This window comes from Alligator sinensis, unplaced genomic scaffold (genome assembly GCF_000455745.1).
Source record: "Alligator sinensis unplaced genomic scaffold, ASM45574v1 scaffold165_1, whole genome shotgun sequence".
In the NCBI taxonomy this organism is placed as follows: domain Eukaryota; kingdom Metazoa; phylum Chordata; order Crocodylia; family Alligatoridae; genus Alligator; species Alligator sinensis.
This window is the reverse complement of record NW_005842054.1, coordinates 932551-951595: the sequence shown is the minus strand read 5'-3', so window position 1 is coordinate 951595 and position 19045 is coordinate 932551. Positions and strand designations below refer to the sequence as shown.

The following is a 19045-nucleotide window of genomic DNA, read 5'->3' as shown; positions in this document are numbered from 1 at the left end:
CTGCTGAGCCTATAAGCTTGCTGCAGGTTTTTCTTCCCAAGGTGGAGAACCTTGCATTTTTCAGTGTTAAACACCACCAGGTTCTTGTCCGCCCATTTCACGAGCCTGTCAAGGTCAGCCAGGATCACCCTCCTGTCCTCAGGTGTGGACGCTTTACCTCAGAGTTTGGTGTCATCAGCGAACTTGGCCAGTCCACTTCTGACACCAATGTCCACATCATTAATGAAGATGTTAAATAGTATAGGCCCAAGGACAGAGCCTTGAGGGACCCCACTGGCCACAGGGCACCATGATGATTGACTTCCATCACCCAGCACCCTCTGGGTCTGACCACGGAGCCAATTCTCCAGCCGGTGGATCATGGTGAGGCCAAGGCCACAGTTAGCCAGTTTTGCTAAGAGGTGATCACGGGATACCAGATCGGAGGCTTTTTTAAAGTCAAGATATACGACATCAATCTCTTCTCCCTTGTCCGGATGATAGGTCACCTGGTCATAAAAGGAAATAAGATTGGTCAAGCAAGACCTACCCACAGCACATATCCCTCAAGATGTTGCCATTGGCCAGTCTGTTAAGAATGGCCTCTTTGATAATCCTTTCTAAGACCTTCCCCAGGATAGAGGTCAGGCTGATGGGCCTATAGCTTGCTGGATCCACTTTTCTCCCTTTTCTTGAAGATAGGCACCACATTGGCCTTCTTCCAATCTTCGGGCACTTCACCACAGTGCCAGGAGCGCTCAAAGATCCATGCCAGGGGCTGGGCTATGATGCTCGCCAGCTCCTTGAGTACCCTGGGGTGTAAACTGTCAGGGCCAGCTGACTTGAAGGTATCCAGCCTCTCAAGGTGTTCTTTCATGAGGTCAGCATTGATGGAGGGTAAGGAATCTCCCTCCCCTGGGCCTCCCTGTCCCATAGTTGGCAGGGGTGTCCCATGGGACTGGTGAAAAACCGACGCAAAGTACCCATTTAGCGAGTTGGCTTTTTCCTAGGCGTCGGTTGTCAGTTGTCCCATCTGGTTTAGCAGAGGTCCAGCGTTGCCCTTGCTTTTCCTCCGGCTCCCCACATATCTAAAAAAGGACTTTTTATTGTCCTTGATACTTGTAGCTAGTTGGAGTTCTGTCACAGCCTTAGCTGTCCTGGTTCACTCCCTGCAGGTCCAGACCAGTACAGAGTATTACTCCTTGGAGGTGGATCCAGTCCTCCATCCTTTGTAGGTCTTTCTTCTTAGACGCAGGAGGTCCACTAGTTCCCTGGAGAGCCAAACGGGCTACTGTGCCCTTTTGCTGCCTTTCCTCCGAGACGGAATAGACTTTGCTTGTGCATCCAGGATTGCTCCTTTGAGAATCAACCACTCGTCCTGAACTCCCCTCCCCTTTGGGTTGTGGTCCCTTAGGGCCTCACCAACAAGCCTCCTTAGCTTGTCAAAGTCAGCTTTCCTGAAGTCGAGGGTTTCTGTATTGCTGACTGACTTGCCAGCTTTACGGTGGGTGGTGAAAGTGATCAGCTCGTGGTCAATGTCACCCAACTTTCCTTTGATTGTTAGGTTGCTGATTAGGTCGTCCCCCATTGCCAGAACCAGGTCGAGCAGCGCTTTACCACTTGTCGGCCCGTAGACTTCCTGCGTCAGATACAGCTCATCCATGCATGAGGGAAAAATTTTGCAACCACTCGGATTTGGCCAAGTGCTCTTTCCATGAGATGTCTGGGTAGTTGAAGTCTCCCATGACAACCATGCACTGGGAGCATGCGGCCTCAGCCAATTCCCTGGCAAACTCCTAGTCAAGCTCTTGATCCTGTGCAGGAGGTCTGTAGTAGACTCCCACCATTGTGTCCCCTGTGCCATGTTCCCCATAGATTTTAACCGAGAGGGTCTCCAGTCATCCATCCTGGGCGCAAATGTTGGCTTGTAGGGATGCATAGCTTTCCTTGACAGACAGAGCTACACCCCTGCTCTTTTTGTCCACTCGATCCCTCCTATACAGGGTATAGCTATCTATACCTGTGGCCCAGTCATGGGTGGAGTCCCACCAGGTCTCCGTTATCCCTATGACATCGTAATTATTTGTGTTAAGCAGGAGGATACGTTCCTCCTGTTTATTCCCCAAGCTCCTGGCATTTGTGTACAGGCAGGCAAGTGTCCCTTTAGGGGCCCTTGCCTTGCCTACAGCTTGCTCCAGGGCTGGGGCAGGGGTTGACTCCCTTAAATGCCTTGTCCTGCTGGTTTTGCAAGGGTTGCTCAGTGGGCCAGCAGTAGCGGTAGTCCCCCCCACCCCCCGTAACTGCTGGGGATTTTCACCCCCGGAATCTGCAAACTCTGGGTCCCAGCAGCACTCCACAGCTTGCAGGACCCAAAGTCCCACAGCTGCAGATGCTGTGTCCACCCAGCATGCCACCTGGTGCTGGGACACAGCTGGGTCCCAGCAGCTGCAGGGGCCAGCTATAATCTCCCAATCCTGGGTCCTTCCAGCCATAGGAGCATGCTTCTTGCCAGGCTCCCTCTGCACCAGCAATGAAGTGCAATGGGATCTAATGTGCAATCCCACAGTTGCACCTCCTGCCATGCACATATGGCATAGTGGGAGCTACAATTGTGTGAATCATGCATTTGATCACACTGCACCTTTACCTGCATGTGTAAAGGGAGCCTTACCCTCTACAAATTGCCCCTCGGTGTGGTATAGAAAATGAGGGACAGAGGTGTTTTTTAGCTATTCCCAAACTTCCCTTTTAAGATATTTTAAAAGCTTTCCACAGTTTAGTCCTTTCCTGCCCCCTGCCCATTCTAACTTAGAGTAGCCTTAAGGTGCTATAAATTATGACTGGCAACACAGGCCCCAAAAGACTGTCCCTCAGCTGGGGTATACTGGAGAGTAGAACTAGCCAGACCTCTTTCTTAAGCATGATGCATAAATGGACAGCACAAAATCACTCCACCAGCTGTACACTTCCAAAAATTTGCTATATGGAAAAGAAATTCCCATATAACTAAGTATGTAATTTTTAAGCCTGTTTGCTCCCATGGGAGCAGTTTTATCAGGTGTTATGATAAAAGTGAAATACAGCTTTATCAAGTCTTGTGATATAGACCTATTAAAGATTTCTTTAAAAATTCATATTCAGCCAATGGATCTAAAATGGATCTGAAATTGCCAGTATGTACATTAAGTTCCATATTTAAGGACTTTTAAGATGAAAACCAATAGACCTAGAATAGCTCCAGTGGACTTAGGTCAATCATACTTCAGAAATTGCCCACATGTATTATTCATTTTTACTTGTTAACTTTGTTTACCAAAATTCCTGTGACATTTTTTATTGAAAACAGCTAGTGCACATGTGCAATAACTGCTTTGAAATACAACTACTTGTGACTTCCATGACTTAATTTTTTAGTTCTATGACTAAACTCTCTGATTTAATCACACAAATGGGGGATTGTATGTATAGATGTTTGCATATGCAATTATATCAGAAGCTCACATTTGGCCACTTGAAAATATGATCCACTATACCAATGTCCCCAACCCCACCACTCCCCATCAGACTAAATTAAACATTACACATTTTACAAAGGGTCATTCAAATACAGTGAGAGAATGCTTGGCAGTAATACTCGGTACTATGCCTAACAGTTTGCTGCAGGGACAGGTCTTGTCCTGAAGACCTGGTTAAGCTAACAAGGCTGAAGAGGGCACTCAGAAGCATCCTGAATTTAGTGAATGTTACAGCCTATGGTTCCTCTTCATACAAATGGGTTTGTTATACAGATATTAGAGCTGGTCTAAACATTTTCCATTAAAACTTGTTCTATTCAAAATATGCTGTTTCAACATAGTTGAAACATTTTGCAAAGTTCTATCAATTCAGGTTGGAAGACTGCTGAGGTCTATAGCTCTCTTGTCATTTCTGATCAGTGAGAGAGAGAACACAAGAGATTCAAATGAGAAATGTAACCTTTCCATTTCTAATATCGATATTTCTACATGATCCCATTTTGCAAAATTGTCTTAAGATTTTGGTTTTGTTCCAATGTGGGAGAGAAACCAATTTCAAAGCCACAAAAGTTGTCATAAAATGGAATTTCCTGCCTTGCTGCTGCCAGAGACATCCCATTCCTTACATGTGCAAATGCTAGTGTTAAAAAAATGTGTTAGATGCAGAGTGAAAATGGCATATGTAACAATGGGACAAATGGATTCCAAGATGAAGCCTCTCTAAATTGTGGCTTAATTGCATGTGGTGAAGGGATGGTACAGTAATGATGCTCTAGTTGGCAGTATACTGGGTTTGAATATACAAATACACACATTCTAGTATATTTTTGGTTTGGAGGTATCTAAAGTTCAGCTAACCAGTTCATCACTTCTCAAAAAACAGCTCCATTAACAGAAAGATATCAACATCTATTGGGCCATTCTAGCCACTGGAGGACAGTAGAATTCAAGTTCACTGTTCTTTCTCCTGTTAATTGCTTACTAGGTAGACACTTTTTGGTGTGTATAATTATTATTTTATATTTAAATGTAGTAGCAAATTCAGGAGGAAGGACAGTTTATTGCTCTGAGGAATTTTTAATGTGTCTAGAGAGAAAAATAGATGTTATTACTCTCCCTCCACCTTTATTACTTTGTCTGTGTCCTGTGGACAAATGCTTCCCACAGTTCAACACCAAAAGAAAGCTGTCATCTGCTGACCACAGAAGGAAACATAAAAGTGAGTGCTGCCTCTTCTGTATGCACCTCTTCTAATGCAGCAACCTGTGCAGGTTGGGATAGTTAGAAAAGCAGCAGCATAAGAGCTGAGGAGCCAGCTGGTGTTGCTAGACCCTCTATAAAAAGGGGAAAAATAGTAGTGAAAACCAGTGAAACTGATTGGAGACAGACTTTAAAAAGTTTTATCTAGGTTAGCCTTCCATGGTATGGAAAACCCTCTCTTAAAGCTGTTGTAGGAGAAGTGAGTGAAGTTGTACCCAGTGGGATGCAAATGGAAAAAAGCACTAAGTGCAAGTACAAAGAGAAGGGACTTCCATGTGTAAGTCTCACACATCTTCCAGATCTATTACTTTAGTGGTAGAGCCACCATGACTCCTCCTACTATTCAACCATGAGGAATTGCAAGGAAACACCACAACTCAAAATTCACATGATTTCTTCTCCCCCTAACTGGGAGCAAAACACATATAGAGAAATGGGGTTTTGTATCAACACTATGGTTAATTTGGTGAAGGGCCAAGATTACTATTATATTGGTTCAGTTGTCTTCCGTTCCATTCCAGTTTTACCTTTTTATTTCTCACATCAATAAATCCTTTTGATGTTAGAGCTTTGCAAATGATTCTCTTTACACTTCATAGATTTCTCATTTGCAGTTCTTTTTGTTTGACTTAATTATATAAATCATGTAGTATTGCTTCTATTCCTTCACTGGACAACTTACATAACTAACCAACAAAGTGCAACTGCTGCATTTTGTCATTATATAGCAATTTTGAAATGTATTTAAGCATTTAAAATTTTGATTGGCATTTCCAAAGAATTTGTGCTAGTGAAACTTGCATACCCACCCATTATAGAAAGCAAATATTTAAAAAAAAGTTATCAACATTCATTTTTTAATTCAAACAAATAGTTGCTGAAAATGTTTCTTCTATCCAGCCAGATCCACATCATGCTATCATTTAAATAATAATGTTACAAGACAAAATGCTAGTGAATCGAAGCTGGCAAAACATTTTAATAGACGACGTCTGTGATGATTATGTTCTCCACTATCTCCTGAACTTAAAGTACTTTTTTTTTTACAAGGTTTCATCTTACAGTCTGTCTAAACCTTAATCCCCTCTCACCGAGTACCAAATTAATCCTATATCAATACTGGGAAATCCTCAAGGTGTAAATTACACATGATTTAGTATAAAAGGCAAGCTGGAGGCTTTACCCTCACTACAGCTATTAACAGAAAAACAAGCAGAATACAGGTGAGTGTTCATCAGTTCTTGAATTATGGTTTAGAATTACAGAAATTACAAAATTATTTATTTTTTGGGGTTTTTTTAAAAATATTCTTTATTGCTATCCTTTCTTACTTCTAATTTTTTTGTTTTTCCTTTTCATAAAAGTATGCCAGGATCTTTGCAAGAGGAATTTAGGCATAATTTATACACTGAAAATGAGTTGGTACATTGCAATCATTTTCTCTCTCAGCTTGTTGGATACCCAGTTCCAGTTATTTAACAAAACCAATCTCCTGTAACAATAGCCCTCCAGCTCTCTTTTGCTGATGATATTTTATGCTTTCCCTGCTTCTCAATGTTGCTGAAAGATTATTGTTGTATTTGCATTTGTGGGTAATATGAAGTCCTCGGTTTTCTCTGGTTCTACATAAATCTCAGGTTGCAAATATCTCTGTACATTCCTCCAATATGTCTGAATTGTCTGCTTTATACAATAGGATGAAGACAGTTAATTGCTATGTGCTGTTACTTTGTTGGAAAGCAACTTGCTGTAATATCTGTGAGCTGTCCAATATCACCATAGCAGTGGAGAAGGAGGAGTGTGAGTTCTGCATTACTGTGAATGCCACTTGGTGCTCTGGATACTGCTTCACAAGGGTGAGAGCCTAAGGTGTAAAACAATGGGGTGGAATCTGAATGACACTTGAACAAGCCAGACTTGCAAGCTGAAACAAATACCCAGGCAGGGTGAACCCTGTGAAAGAACAGCATTAATAATCACCGTCTTTTATGACATGGTACCCTAAATATGAACAGCTGCTTAGAACCACAGAGACCTGGCTGAGAAGTGGCTAGTTACAGTCAGTGTTTTATTCAGCTGCATAGACAAGTTGTCTGTGTATTTTGCAAAGCAGCAATAGCATCTTTAATTAACCTGTTGTGACAGCCCCTTCTCCACTCTTTCTTTTGTTGAGTATGCACACACTGAACATGTCCTTGTTGACACGGATTCTTTCTGGCTCCCTTGACTGAAAAGAGATTTTGCATTTTGATGTTCCTATTCAGGGCACGCTCCTATACCATGCTGAGCATCCCTTCAGGATACCAAAACCAACTACCCCAAAGGCATTTTTATACCTAATTTAAGGGATTAGGGGTGCATCTACACAAGGCTCTAATTGCACAGTAGCCTAATAACACTGCGCAGTAGCATGCTGAGCAATTAGAGCCTTGTGCTGAGCAAAAACCATGCTAATGCACTACTGCCCAGTGGTATTAGGCTACTGTGCAGTTACAGTCCAAAAAAGCCTGTGTGCTGGGGCTACTGCACAGTAGCAGAAGTTACTGAGCATTGATTTAATACTTGGTTATTCAAATACTAAACTTAATGTGAAATAACTACGGTGCATTAATGAATGTGTAGACACACTCTAGGTGTCTTAATCCCTTTGAGGATATAGCCCTAAGCGCTCCTAGTTCCTGGTGAAATTGGTGCGCCTAGCAATTTACACGATTGTTCAGCACCTTTCAGGATTTAATCTTAAAAGTTTTAGATGCAAATGTATTTATTTGTGTTTGGGGGATGGGCAGGAATCCTGCTCTTTTACACTGGTCCAGCTCCTATCCAAGTATTTGTAGTTGCCCTGAAAATCTATATAGTATTTGGTTAAAAAATACATATTCCAAAATACAAACTTTGGCAAATAATATGAGATGACCAGACATAAAGTTTAATGGGTATTTTCAAGTAGGGGTGATTGTGAATTATTGATCATACATTTGTTTAGAACTTGTCTATAGGTTGAGTACAAAGGACTCCAATCAAGAACTCTGTCATAGGCCCATGTCTGTTTTATGTAGCTCAGAAAGGATATAATCACATGGTTTACATATAAGGATATAATCATATGGTTTACATATTAAGCCATTACTAGACAGATCTAGTACCTTTCATGTGTGGTAGTACAAAGTGTATAGTACCTTTCAGGTAATAGGTACTTTCAGGTCTAAAAACAACAGTCATTGGGGTTACAAAGTAGTTGTATGAGGTATGGATTTACCATCTCAGCTCTTTTAAAAGGAGAAATGTAAAGGATTTTAAGAGCCTGATCCTAAGTCTATTAAGGCCAATGATATTCTTTCCACTGATTTACCTAGACTTAAAGTTACTTATGTGCACATGTACCTTTTTAAGAACTCTGAAAAACATCAAGGGTCTGAAACAGATTTCAAACAAAATATTTCTTCCTTCTTATTTTTAGGATCCAATATATAAGTATCCTCCAGTGTCATCTGTTCAGCAAACTTGTACTTTCAAGGAGCTTGTGTATGAAACAGTGAAGATCCCTGGATGTGGTGACCATGCTGAATCATTTTATTCATACCCAGTGGCTACAGAATGCCACTGTGAAACATGTGATACGGACAGCACTGACTGTACTGTGAGAGGCTTAGGCCCAAGCTACTGCTCCTTCAGTCAAAATCAAAGCAAAGAATGAGAGGTCGAGATATTAATTTAGGGTTTTATTTCTGTTTCAATATTTAACTTTATTGTATAGAAGTGGCATAAAGGGGGAGGAACAATGTACATAGCTATGTACATACAGCCAAGTTCAAAACATGTTAAGTACATCTGAAGTAGAGAATCACATGCTGAATTGCTCTCCTTGGCTTCCTCTCACCTTCCACAGAAAGTTTGATTTCTGTTTATCAACGTGATGCAGCAGAGCTGCACCCCCTCATTTCTACCCTCACCTCATGCTTTCTGCCTCTCCATTCTTTACATTCCAGTTCCTCTGTTTGATTCCTGCTATCCTCAGCTTATTCCAGACCATCCTTTAATGCTTTGAGCAATGTCCCACTACCATGCATAGAGCAGATTTTATATCTTCTTTTTATTCCCCCCTTCAAATAGTTATATGAAAAGCCTTCCAGCATTCATCTCCTTAGCAGCCATATCTACACCTATTTTTTTCCTCTTTATCTTAATTACCTAAGTTAGACTACATTCATCTGGGCAGGCACCTTGATTTTTCTGCAATTGGGAAAGCATTATGTACACTTGCTATGCTTTATGAATTATAAATGCTGGTACAGTACTGGGATCTAGAAATAAAGACAGTGTCAACTTTTCAGAAAGAATCTATTAGGCTCCTAAGTCTCATTTTTAAATGTGAAAGTCAGTGGCACTTTGACTCCTCTAACAGTCTAAGTCACTCCTGAAAATGAGACTTCGGCTCCTAAGTCACTTTAGAAAAATTCACATCAAATCTTTTCAGAATCATCATATGTCCCCTTACTGCAGAACTGCACATAAGAGGGTTCTTACCAGTTTAGGCCCCAAGCCTACCAGAATGAATGAACTTGCTTAAATTTATACTCTGCAAATGTTACTGCAGACAATGTGTCATGCACACATTTTTGCAATTTTAGCAAGATCGCTCATTCATATTTACAGCATGTAATGTAATGGTACTGTTCTCACACTTTATGACAGTATGAGGCATTGCTCTTTTTTACTTGTAATGGTGGTATTAGTTTAATTCATATTAATCCTACATGGTATTTTCCTCAAAATAGTATAAACATGTTTATTCCTATATACATACCAGTAGATAAGATTGTTTATAAGGTATATATTTATCTAGGGAGAATTTATGTCTGGTTACCTGGATCTCCCTGTTATCCAATGTATCTTAACTTATTTAATGAAAACTCTCATCAGTTTTGTTTAAGAGATGTGTTATTCTGGATGTTTTCATTGCTCTTGTGGATTTATAAAAGAAAGTATAATAATAAATTAACTAATCCTGATCCTGTTTGCCTCTTATTTACAACAGTCTTATATCAGAATAACTCCATTAGTGACACCAGAGTTATTTCTAATTTGCAGTAGCATGAAATAAAAATCAAGCTTCTTGATCACAACAGGCTGCAAGCCAGCACCTCCTTTTTTAAGCAAGCAAATTTTGACAGAGCAAGGATTTGTAAATTGTGTCTATACCATTTTTTTTAATAATTATTTTCAAAATACATAAAGGATAAATATGACTTCAAAAACACTTCTATAAATACTGTCTGTATCTCGGTGTATCTCTAAATATGCTAAACAGGGATTTGTCACACTTAGCCTTAAAATTTATCAATGCTTTTCTCTTTAAAATAAGTTGCCTCTGCCATACCCTTCCAATTCTGATGTCATAATATTTTTGTTATTAATTTGCCCATCTAAGTTGTGTTTGAAATATTGGGTCATAGAATCAAGATACACTTAGGTCTGACATATAATCCAGTAGATAGTAACGATACAAGATATAATCAGAATTGCACTAAAGCGCTGCTTCAAGCTGAACTCTGAACAAACTATAACACCTCCGTGTCTGGGTTTTTTATCATTAAGCAGCTCATGAACCAATATGCAGACTGTACAGACTTCAATGTATTCATCCGTGAAATGCAACCACACCTGTGTTTAACAGCACACATGAACTCTGGTCATCCTTTACTCAACCCTTCTCAAAGTTTAGTACAGAAAATGAAGATTACCTCATTGAAAGAACACTAGGGGTAACAACCCAAAAACGGCAGAGACAGACATAATCCTTATTAACTGCAGACTTTTAGGGCATCACTTTGGAACCCCCAGATATCTGAAGACACAATGCAGCTCCTATAGTGTTAAGGCACAGTGAGGTAAAAACTGCAGGCGTGCTAGCCCCTGCTGAGGCCATGAAGCCTGCCAGCTTTCAAGGAGACAGGTGCAGGGGTTTCTGGGAAACAGCACCTCAAACTGTTCAGAGCAAAACGTGTGTCACTTGTAAGTGTGAAGGCACAGCGAAAGCTCAGTTCAAACAGTACTTGTTATGCTGTTTTTTCCATCCTTCCCTCAGAGCACTGGGATTGGAAGGGATCTCAGGGAAGGATCAGTCACTGGCCAGCTACACATGTCAATGTCAGAGCAGTCCTTCTCCCTCCATCTCCTTAGTTTCTCTTTAGCTGCAAGCAAGCCCAACTTTGAAACTCAAAACATTTCAAAACTTTTGAAACATTTTGATTGCCCTCGTTTCGTTTCAAGGCTGTTTCGAAGCCTGTTGTTTTATTTCGATTTCGCTGTTTCAAGCTCAAAACGAGTCAGAACAGCATCAAAATGAAACAGCCGGCGAAATTTTGCATGGCCCTACTGGGCACTGGCTTAGTAAAGACTCAAAAGTTATAAAGCTTCCAACTCAGTCACCATTATTGACTTGGGTGGCTCTTTGATCTTGACAAGTGTGCCACTTGTCCTTAACCTACTCCCCTTCAATTGAGAGATCTAATAGGATCCTTCACAGTACACGTTGCTATATATATATTTTACATATAAGCTATAGCAACGTGTACTGTGAAGGATCCTATTAAACGTAATAAAAATGTATACACGCACACATATACATGCACTGGTATATGTGTATGTATATGTATTTATCATTATATTATATGTATTGATAAATGATTTAATTAAAACAACTTAGCTTTTCACTCCTACTTCTGGAGGGGCAGAAGCCACTATGAAAACAACTGGGAGGGAGAAAGTAGTCACCTCTGTCCAGAATGCCAAACCAAGGCTTATGCAACACTTATAACATATTTGAAGATTTCTCATAGTTGGGCCTTTGGATCAAAGACTTATGTAAGACTTGACTGTGCATAGGAAATGCCTGGAATTTCATTCCAAATAATTTATCTGATTAGTCCTGTAGATTGTTCACAAACAGTTCCTTTCCCGTAATGGCTTTTTGGAATCCCAGGTGTTTTACTTTATTTTGACTGGACACTGTCGGGGGTTGGTATTATAAGGCTGGGTCCCCTGCCTGCCTGATGCCTTACTTGAGTACACCATTGTGGGGAAACTGGATGGTATCATCACTGCCTAACTCAGATGTTCTTCTCTTGCCCGCCACGTCGTGATGTATATTTTAACTATTGCGAGTTGGATGTAGGATGGGTGAATTCCCTGCCGGGTCTCCCAGGAGGGGTTTCTTCATGGGGCTCCTCCTCTCCTTACACTCCACCCTTACCACATCCAAAATGACACATGTCTGGGCCTGGATATTGTGTTGACTGAATATGCTGTTGGCTGTTACTTGCTGACTTACCACATTAATGTTTATGAATTAAAATCCATTCATTTGCGTTCTCTGAGGTCATCCTTAAATCAATTCATTACAAGTTCAGAGGTCCATCAATTAAGATAAGTCTGTTTAGAGTCTGTAAGACAACTACCTCACATCAATTCACCTCAGGGTCAGTCAAATTAAATCAATCCACCAAGGATCCACCAGACTATCAAAAAATGAAATCAATTCATTCCCAGTTCCTGGGTCAGTCAAATTAAATCAGTCCATCAAGGATCCATCAGACAGTCAACTGAAATTAATTTCTCCCAAGTTCATGGGTCAATCAACTCAAAATCAATTTTACCAGGGTTCCTACTCTGCCTTAGCTCCTCAGGGTCAGGATCAAAGGGCTTCTGAAGGGTAGGGAGCTTTTGTTCCTGCTGCCTTCCCAGTACATGGAGAGAGAAACACAATCCCAAAAACAAGGAAGAAAAGAAAGAGAGCAAAAATCAAAGGGGTAGTACCCCTGAAACTCACAGGCCCACTTACAGTGGCTGCTCTCTCGCTCTCCCTTGCTCTGCTGGCTTCCGGCCTCTGTCTCTGTTGCTGATGAGATGTATCCAGGGTTCTGTCAGTGGTCCTCTGACCACACTAGCCAATGGGCCGACTTTCTTCACCTGTGGTTCGCCACAGGATGCTGCCAAGCTGGGAAAGCCTCCAGCTACTCCTGGGTCTGCCATCTGCAGTCTTCCCCCGGCTGCCCCTCTCTGGGGCCTGAAATACCTGTCCTTGTGCTCCCCTCACCAATCTGAAGGGAGCACATGCTGCAGAAATGTAGCGATACACTCCCTGCTCCAGCTAGGCTTCTCTCTGCACCTGCAGTACATGCTTCTTGTTCAAGTTTCCCGGGGCTTTTCTGTTGCCCTGCTCTCCTCCCTTCACAGACACATATCTTAAGTAGTATGTTATAGCTCCTAGTCCCTCCATATTCATAGACTTGGACCTTAAGGAGTGTAAGTCATCTAGTTTGATTTCCTGTGTAACACTGGCTAGAGAATTTTATCCAATTAACTCTGTATTTGGCCCATTAATCTGCATTTGACTAAAGCATAATTCCAGAAAAGCATCAAATTCTCATTTGAAGATATTAAGGAAAGAAAAAATATCTCTCTTTCCCTAGTATTTTGTTCTTATGGACATTTAATTTATATAGTAACATGTATAGTTATTCTAATATTATAAAGGCTTATGTCTGTCTGTCTGTAACACTTTATTCGTACTTTGATTGGCTGGCAAACAGACAATCAGAGTGTAAACAAGTGTTCCAACAGGAGCTGGCAGCGGTGGAGCACCTCCATGATGGCAGGAACACAGAGGATGGGGGGAGGTGGGGGCAACAGACTGAATGGAGCAGACTTTCCCTGCTCCTTGCAGGTCATGACAATGGAGCGGAGGCAGCGGGGAGGCCACCAGAGCTGGCCTCTTGGTCCCCCCCAGACCCAGGGTAGGGGCACGGGGCTCCATCCCTGCCCACTCCCCCACATCATTCTTGATGGGCAACTCGCTAATCTGGTAATATTTGCTTAAAACTTGCCACTATGTGACTATGCTTACCTATAATTTCACTCACTATGGCTAAATACAGATTTCTGGGTTGTGTCTTGGGTGGGGGCCAGGCCAGGTCTGCATGGTGCAGAGACTCCCTCCCTCCAACCCTAGTTTCCAGCATGGCCAAAAGCCAGGCTGGACAGACTCATGCTGCCATTGTTCAGAGGTTGATGCATGGGGCAAGGGAGACCCCCTGCTAAGTGGACCCAGCCCACCCCCCCAATACCTGACCCAGTAATTTGAGGGGGCCCACATGGCATGGGATAACCCTTCCCCCACCCCTAGTTTCTGGCACAGCCAAAAGACAAACTAGATAGTCTCATGCTATAGCTGTTGGCTGCAGCTGTTAAGAGGCTGGGGGGGGAGGGGGGAGACCCCCTGCTACTTGGGCCCCTTCTCCCAGATTTGTGGGTCAGGTCTTAGGGAGCAGCTGGGCCAGGTCTATGCCAAAGGGCGACTCCCTCCCAATCCACCACAACCTCCTGACAGCTGCAGCTAGCAGTTGTAGCATGAAACTTCCCAGCCCAGGTTTTGGCTGCACCAGAAAGTTTTGGTTGTGGAAGGCAGCCCCTACCACATGGACCCAGCCTGCCCCCCTCAAGACCTTTTGAGTCCCTAGTGCTTATCAAAACCCTCCCCTCCCCACTCACTTTCCAGTGCCCAGCACAAGACCCTTTTCTCCCAGCCTACCCTCTGCTATTTGATATTCCTATTTCTATCTAGAAGACCTAGACTAACACAAGCCAAGGTGGATAAGAAAACTATAATGGCAAATCTCAAGGCATTTTGAATTGTAATGAATGATTTATGAAACTCATATTGAGACTGGCAACTGACCTTTAACCACACTCAGTGGGGGCACTTTTGTACTGATGTTTTAGCCATTCCTGCGAGGAGAGAAACACAGGTTTCCCAACTGCTCTGTAAAACCAGGCAAGAAATACAGTATGTGCTTTCTACCTACAAAGAGGGCAGGATTAAAAGATCATTTTACTTAGTAAGGTTATGACTACTATTGGTGCACTCCATGTTCTCATCATGATGTCTGGAGATTTTCAAGTACAACTGGCACAGACACTCATAAGATCAAGGGCAAAGTACTTGAATAAATGAAGAGGAAAATATTATTTCGCCCACATATGTAGAGTCAGAGATGGATGATCTTTATGTGGTTTATCTGATGTCTGGATTTTTGAAAGACATAATTAATTGCAGCCCAATAAATATTTTTAACTGCTGTATCAGTCTTTCTGAATAAGACTTGAATAAAAATTGAAGAAGAACTTCTTAACCAGTTCTTATTATGGACCCAAATCCATCCAGGTTTGGACGCTTGAAGCTGGTCCTTGACATTTATACCTTTCTTGGGCAAAACTCTTGGTTTCAATGAAAACTGAGAAAAGATTGAGATTGAGTTAGGATCTGTTAGTAGCATAGCGACGATAAATGCATTGATAGAAATATTCCCTTGTAGTGAAAACACAGTTGCTATTTATTGCTTTATCAGGTAATTACTTGCATAACCTGATTTTAAGATTGTATTACTGTTTGTTTCCATTGTTTTGGGTTTGGTTATGGAGCCAATACTTGCGCAGAAAGGGGACTTTCATAGCCACAACAGCTTCCAAATCAGGCTGCAAGGTTAATTACATTTTCACTGAAGCAATCCAAGGGAAGACAATAAAATTCATATAACATATTAATCATATGGCAGATCAGTTCCAAGACTAGGAGGGAAAGAAGCAATAATAAGACAGATATGCCAAACAAATGGAAGCAAGCCACAATGTAAATAGACTATTAATGTTCAACAAATCTAGTGAATGGTTATTCTGGCCAAACCCCCCCAAAAAACCTGGTCAAATAATTCACTGGATTTAAATTATCTATCAAATTAACATTCAGTATTCACCGACTCCCCCCTACAACTTAATTGCTATTTGTAATTAGCCATTATAAACTAATTGCTATTTACAAACAAGCTACATGTGTAATTTAGCTTATATGAACTCATTTCAGCCTACAGTTTTCACAAACTTTGTTTCAGAGCTTCACAAGTCATGGCTTTTGGTTGGTTTCCAGATTGTTCTGCTCCCTGCCTAGGTAACTGACATTTTTGAAAGAGGAGAGTAGTGGCGGGTGAACAGCAAATGTACAAAACATTTCTTGGCTCATGATACATATGTTTATGGATGAGGAGAGATATTCTTGCTACATGCAAACAGTTTGAATGTCTGGGAAATAAAAATGGCTATGTATGTGTCAATCAATATTTCCAAAGACTGTGAGATACTACTATTCACTATACTCTTAGGCTGGGTATTGTACAAAACTGAAGACATTCCTTGCTCCAGGTGTTACATATAAGGCCAGATGGTAAAGCTGACTGTCCAGTTACAGCACAGTAGTTGTATTTACTCTTAAGTATGCAACCAACCCCTGCAATGGTAAGATACTGGTTGTCAGTGGAGGCGGGGAGGGGAGCAGGGGGGATAGAAGCATTGTACTTTAGCTGAGATTCAATCTGGAGCTCTGCAGAGTGAAAAGGCAGCAGCTCTGTACAAAGTGAGTCTTTTTCTGTCTCAGTCAGAGTGAACCTGGCAAATTTTCTATTTGTCTCAGCTGGAAGTTGCTCTTTGCACATCTTACACTAAGCTCCCTGCTGAAAGGTCTCTAGGGCCTGATTCTGCAGAAGTGCCACTTCTTCCATGCCTCATAAGTCTACAGAAGAGCCTCAGATGTTGATTCCCTAGATCTCCTGCTGTCTTGCTGATGCAGATGATAGCAGACTTTTTTGCTGAACTGGGCATTATATATTTCACTGGAGGAGGGGGCAGTTCTTTGGTACTTCCTGTGTTCATGACTCATATAATTCATTATATCAGTTAGGCTATGGGCTGTAATTCCTTCATTCCAAGATCTAAAATCTGAAGATCATTTTCTGCCCAAAAGCTTGTCTAAGATCTCTCTCAACTACACAGCTCATCAATAGAAAAGATTACCAAAAAATCTTACTTCTTGCATATTCCCTTGATCATCATGGTTCCAGCAACACTACCACCACCACCACCATCATTCTTCTGAGTTTTTAAAGCTACATAGCGTTCCATCTACAAGAGCTCAAAGCTTCTTCAAAATGCTTGTTTTCCACTACAGGGTGGTCCAGTTACTGGGAAAACATTAGAGATTCGAGCTGTACAGAGTGCAATGCTGGATCATTTATATTTGTCACAAGAGAGCAGGGAGTTGAAAGCTTAAAGGTAACATATTATGCAGTCCTTCAGAGTCTACTTTAAAAATACCAGTATAAACTTGGAGTTATAAAAGCACTGAGTACTAGCCCTATTCTACTGCCATTGCAGCCAGCAGGAGTTTTGGCTAGGAATTAGACCAGCACTGAGATCTTTTGAATGCTCCACCCATAGCTTATTAGTAACACTTAAAGCTTTTATATACATTTATACTGATAGTGATGATGAGTCTTATCAATGCTTCAGAGTGAGACTTCCACCTACCAGGAAATACTATGTCTATTTGCTATGAGTGCTAGTTCTGGGCAAATACTTCACAAAGTACTCCACAGATATTTGTCAAATAATAAACTGAAGGCCTTTTGGATCTTATACCTAATCAGTGCTCACTGACTGCAAATATCATAGGCTAGATACAGACATTACACTTATGTGTTAAGTGCACAGAAAGCACTTTACAGCTGTAACAGAACAGATGTTCATAGCACATAAAGCACTTTAAAAATGGAATGTCCCTCTCTAAGTTAAACCTGGATGGATGTGGTATCAGACAAGTATTTTAAGTTAGAGAGCTTGATTGAACAGTTCTACCACATCCCATCCCAAGTCAAGGTACGTTGCATTCCCCTGGCATCCCAGGGGTCCCTCACTGGGTGGCTTGCTAGACTTGATCAGTGCTTCCCATGATATTATATATATATAAAATGAGAGAGAGAAAGAGAGAGAGAGAGAGAGAGAGAGAGTGGTGTTTTATTTTAATCATGGAAAAATGTGGATTTGGGGTTACTTTATATAACCAAAAACTGGGGATTTTTTTAAATCAGAGAAACTAGGATCCCTGGTTATAGCACCCCCTCTAAATCAGTGTCCCATGTGCTCTGTTCAGCTGTCCCTAGTTATGCTACTGCCAAGTAGGGATACCACCAAATATGGATACCAAAATTAATACTGTCTCTTTTTTTAAATAAAAAAAATCAAATGCATTCACAAGTATCTAAGACAAACTTAACATGAGGCTGATAAATATTTTACTGGACTGCTGGCATGTAAAGCTACAGATTTTAGCCACTAAAATTGAGACTACTCATGTCTTAAACTAGCACACAGAGAAGCATGACTGGTCCAGTTGAGAACCAGCTCCGTCCTTAACACAGTTTGCCATTTATCAGCAAACCCAGAAAGCAGCCTAGTAGCTCATTTCCCCACCACCATCAGAAGCAGTAAAATTCATAAGATGGAAGTATTTTGCAATCCAGTTTAGAAGGCCACCAGAGTCCTGGTATTTTGAGTTATGAACATTTGGGTGATTTTCTAAATGTAACCTCTTCACTAATGTCCATCTATCACTAATAACCTTTCTAAGTGGAAAGCAGGAGCAACTGCGAGAAACCTGCCAAATGGGAGTACTTGAGGCTACTCCTCTTGGTATTCCCAGCAAAGAGTAGTGGCTGTTTCACAGCTGATTGTTTTTTAGAAAGCTAACTCAAAAATCTATTGCCCTTGATAATAGTTGCCTAAAGATTTCTCAGGAACCTCTAATCGGTGTACTCCTTCATAGACACAAAGGCCTTGAGACTGCAAATCCTTACACAACTCACAGCAGAATGTGCCAATATTGTCAGGATGTGTAAGAGCAGATAATTAGCTAGCTGCAATGCATCAGAAGGCCTGCATACCTTCTGATTGGCTGGGAGGGGAAGCAGGACCCCTAATTAAGCTCCCCCGGAGACCTTGAAGTATACTTTGCTTAACAGACTCGTTTCAGAATGCCAGCTCTTCCTGCTAGCTGTTCCTCAGATCTTCTGATTAGGTTAGACTGTCTATATCCTGGTAATGTAACAAAAGTAAGTGGTATCTGCTAATGCATGTGTGGCTGTAAGACAGCTCTGTACTGAGCTGTAGTAACAAATTTCAAACCCCTGACTGACAGCTATACTCAGTGCAAGGTGCAAAACAAATGGGATGAATATTGTCTGGGTCAGACTGGCCATGAGCTTTCTGTAAATCTCATCATGAAAATTAGGACCTTATTTCCATGTGTTCTTCCTAAACTTCACTTCAGATAGTAGTTGTGAATGACTGGGTGGGGATGGGAGGGCTATACAAGTATGATTGTTGTCATAAAACAGATTAAATTC

At 41.4% G+C, this 19045-nt stretch overlaps 1 protein-coding gene across 1 annotated transcript in view; it reads left to right on the top strand.

Moving 5' to 3' along the window:
- Positions 1-5941: 5941 nt before the first annotated feature.
- Positions 5942-19045, top strand: part of FSHB (follicle stimulating hormone subunit beta) — a gene marked incomplete at its 5' end in the record, with an annotated part of 14106 nt that continues 1002 nt past the window's right edge. The window contains 3 exon segments of the mRNA XM_006022924.2: positions 5942-5977; positions 6451-6610; positions 8215-8454. Coding sequence (XP_006022986.1) covers positions 6452-6610; positions 8215-8451 — 396 coding nt within the window. The 3' untranslated portion in view covers positions 8452-8454.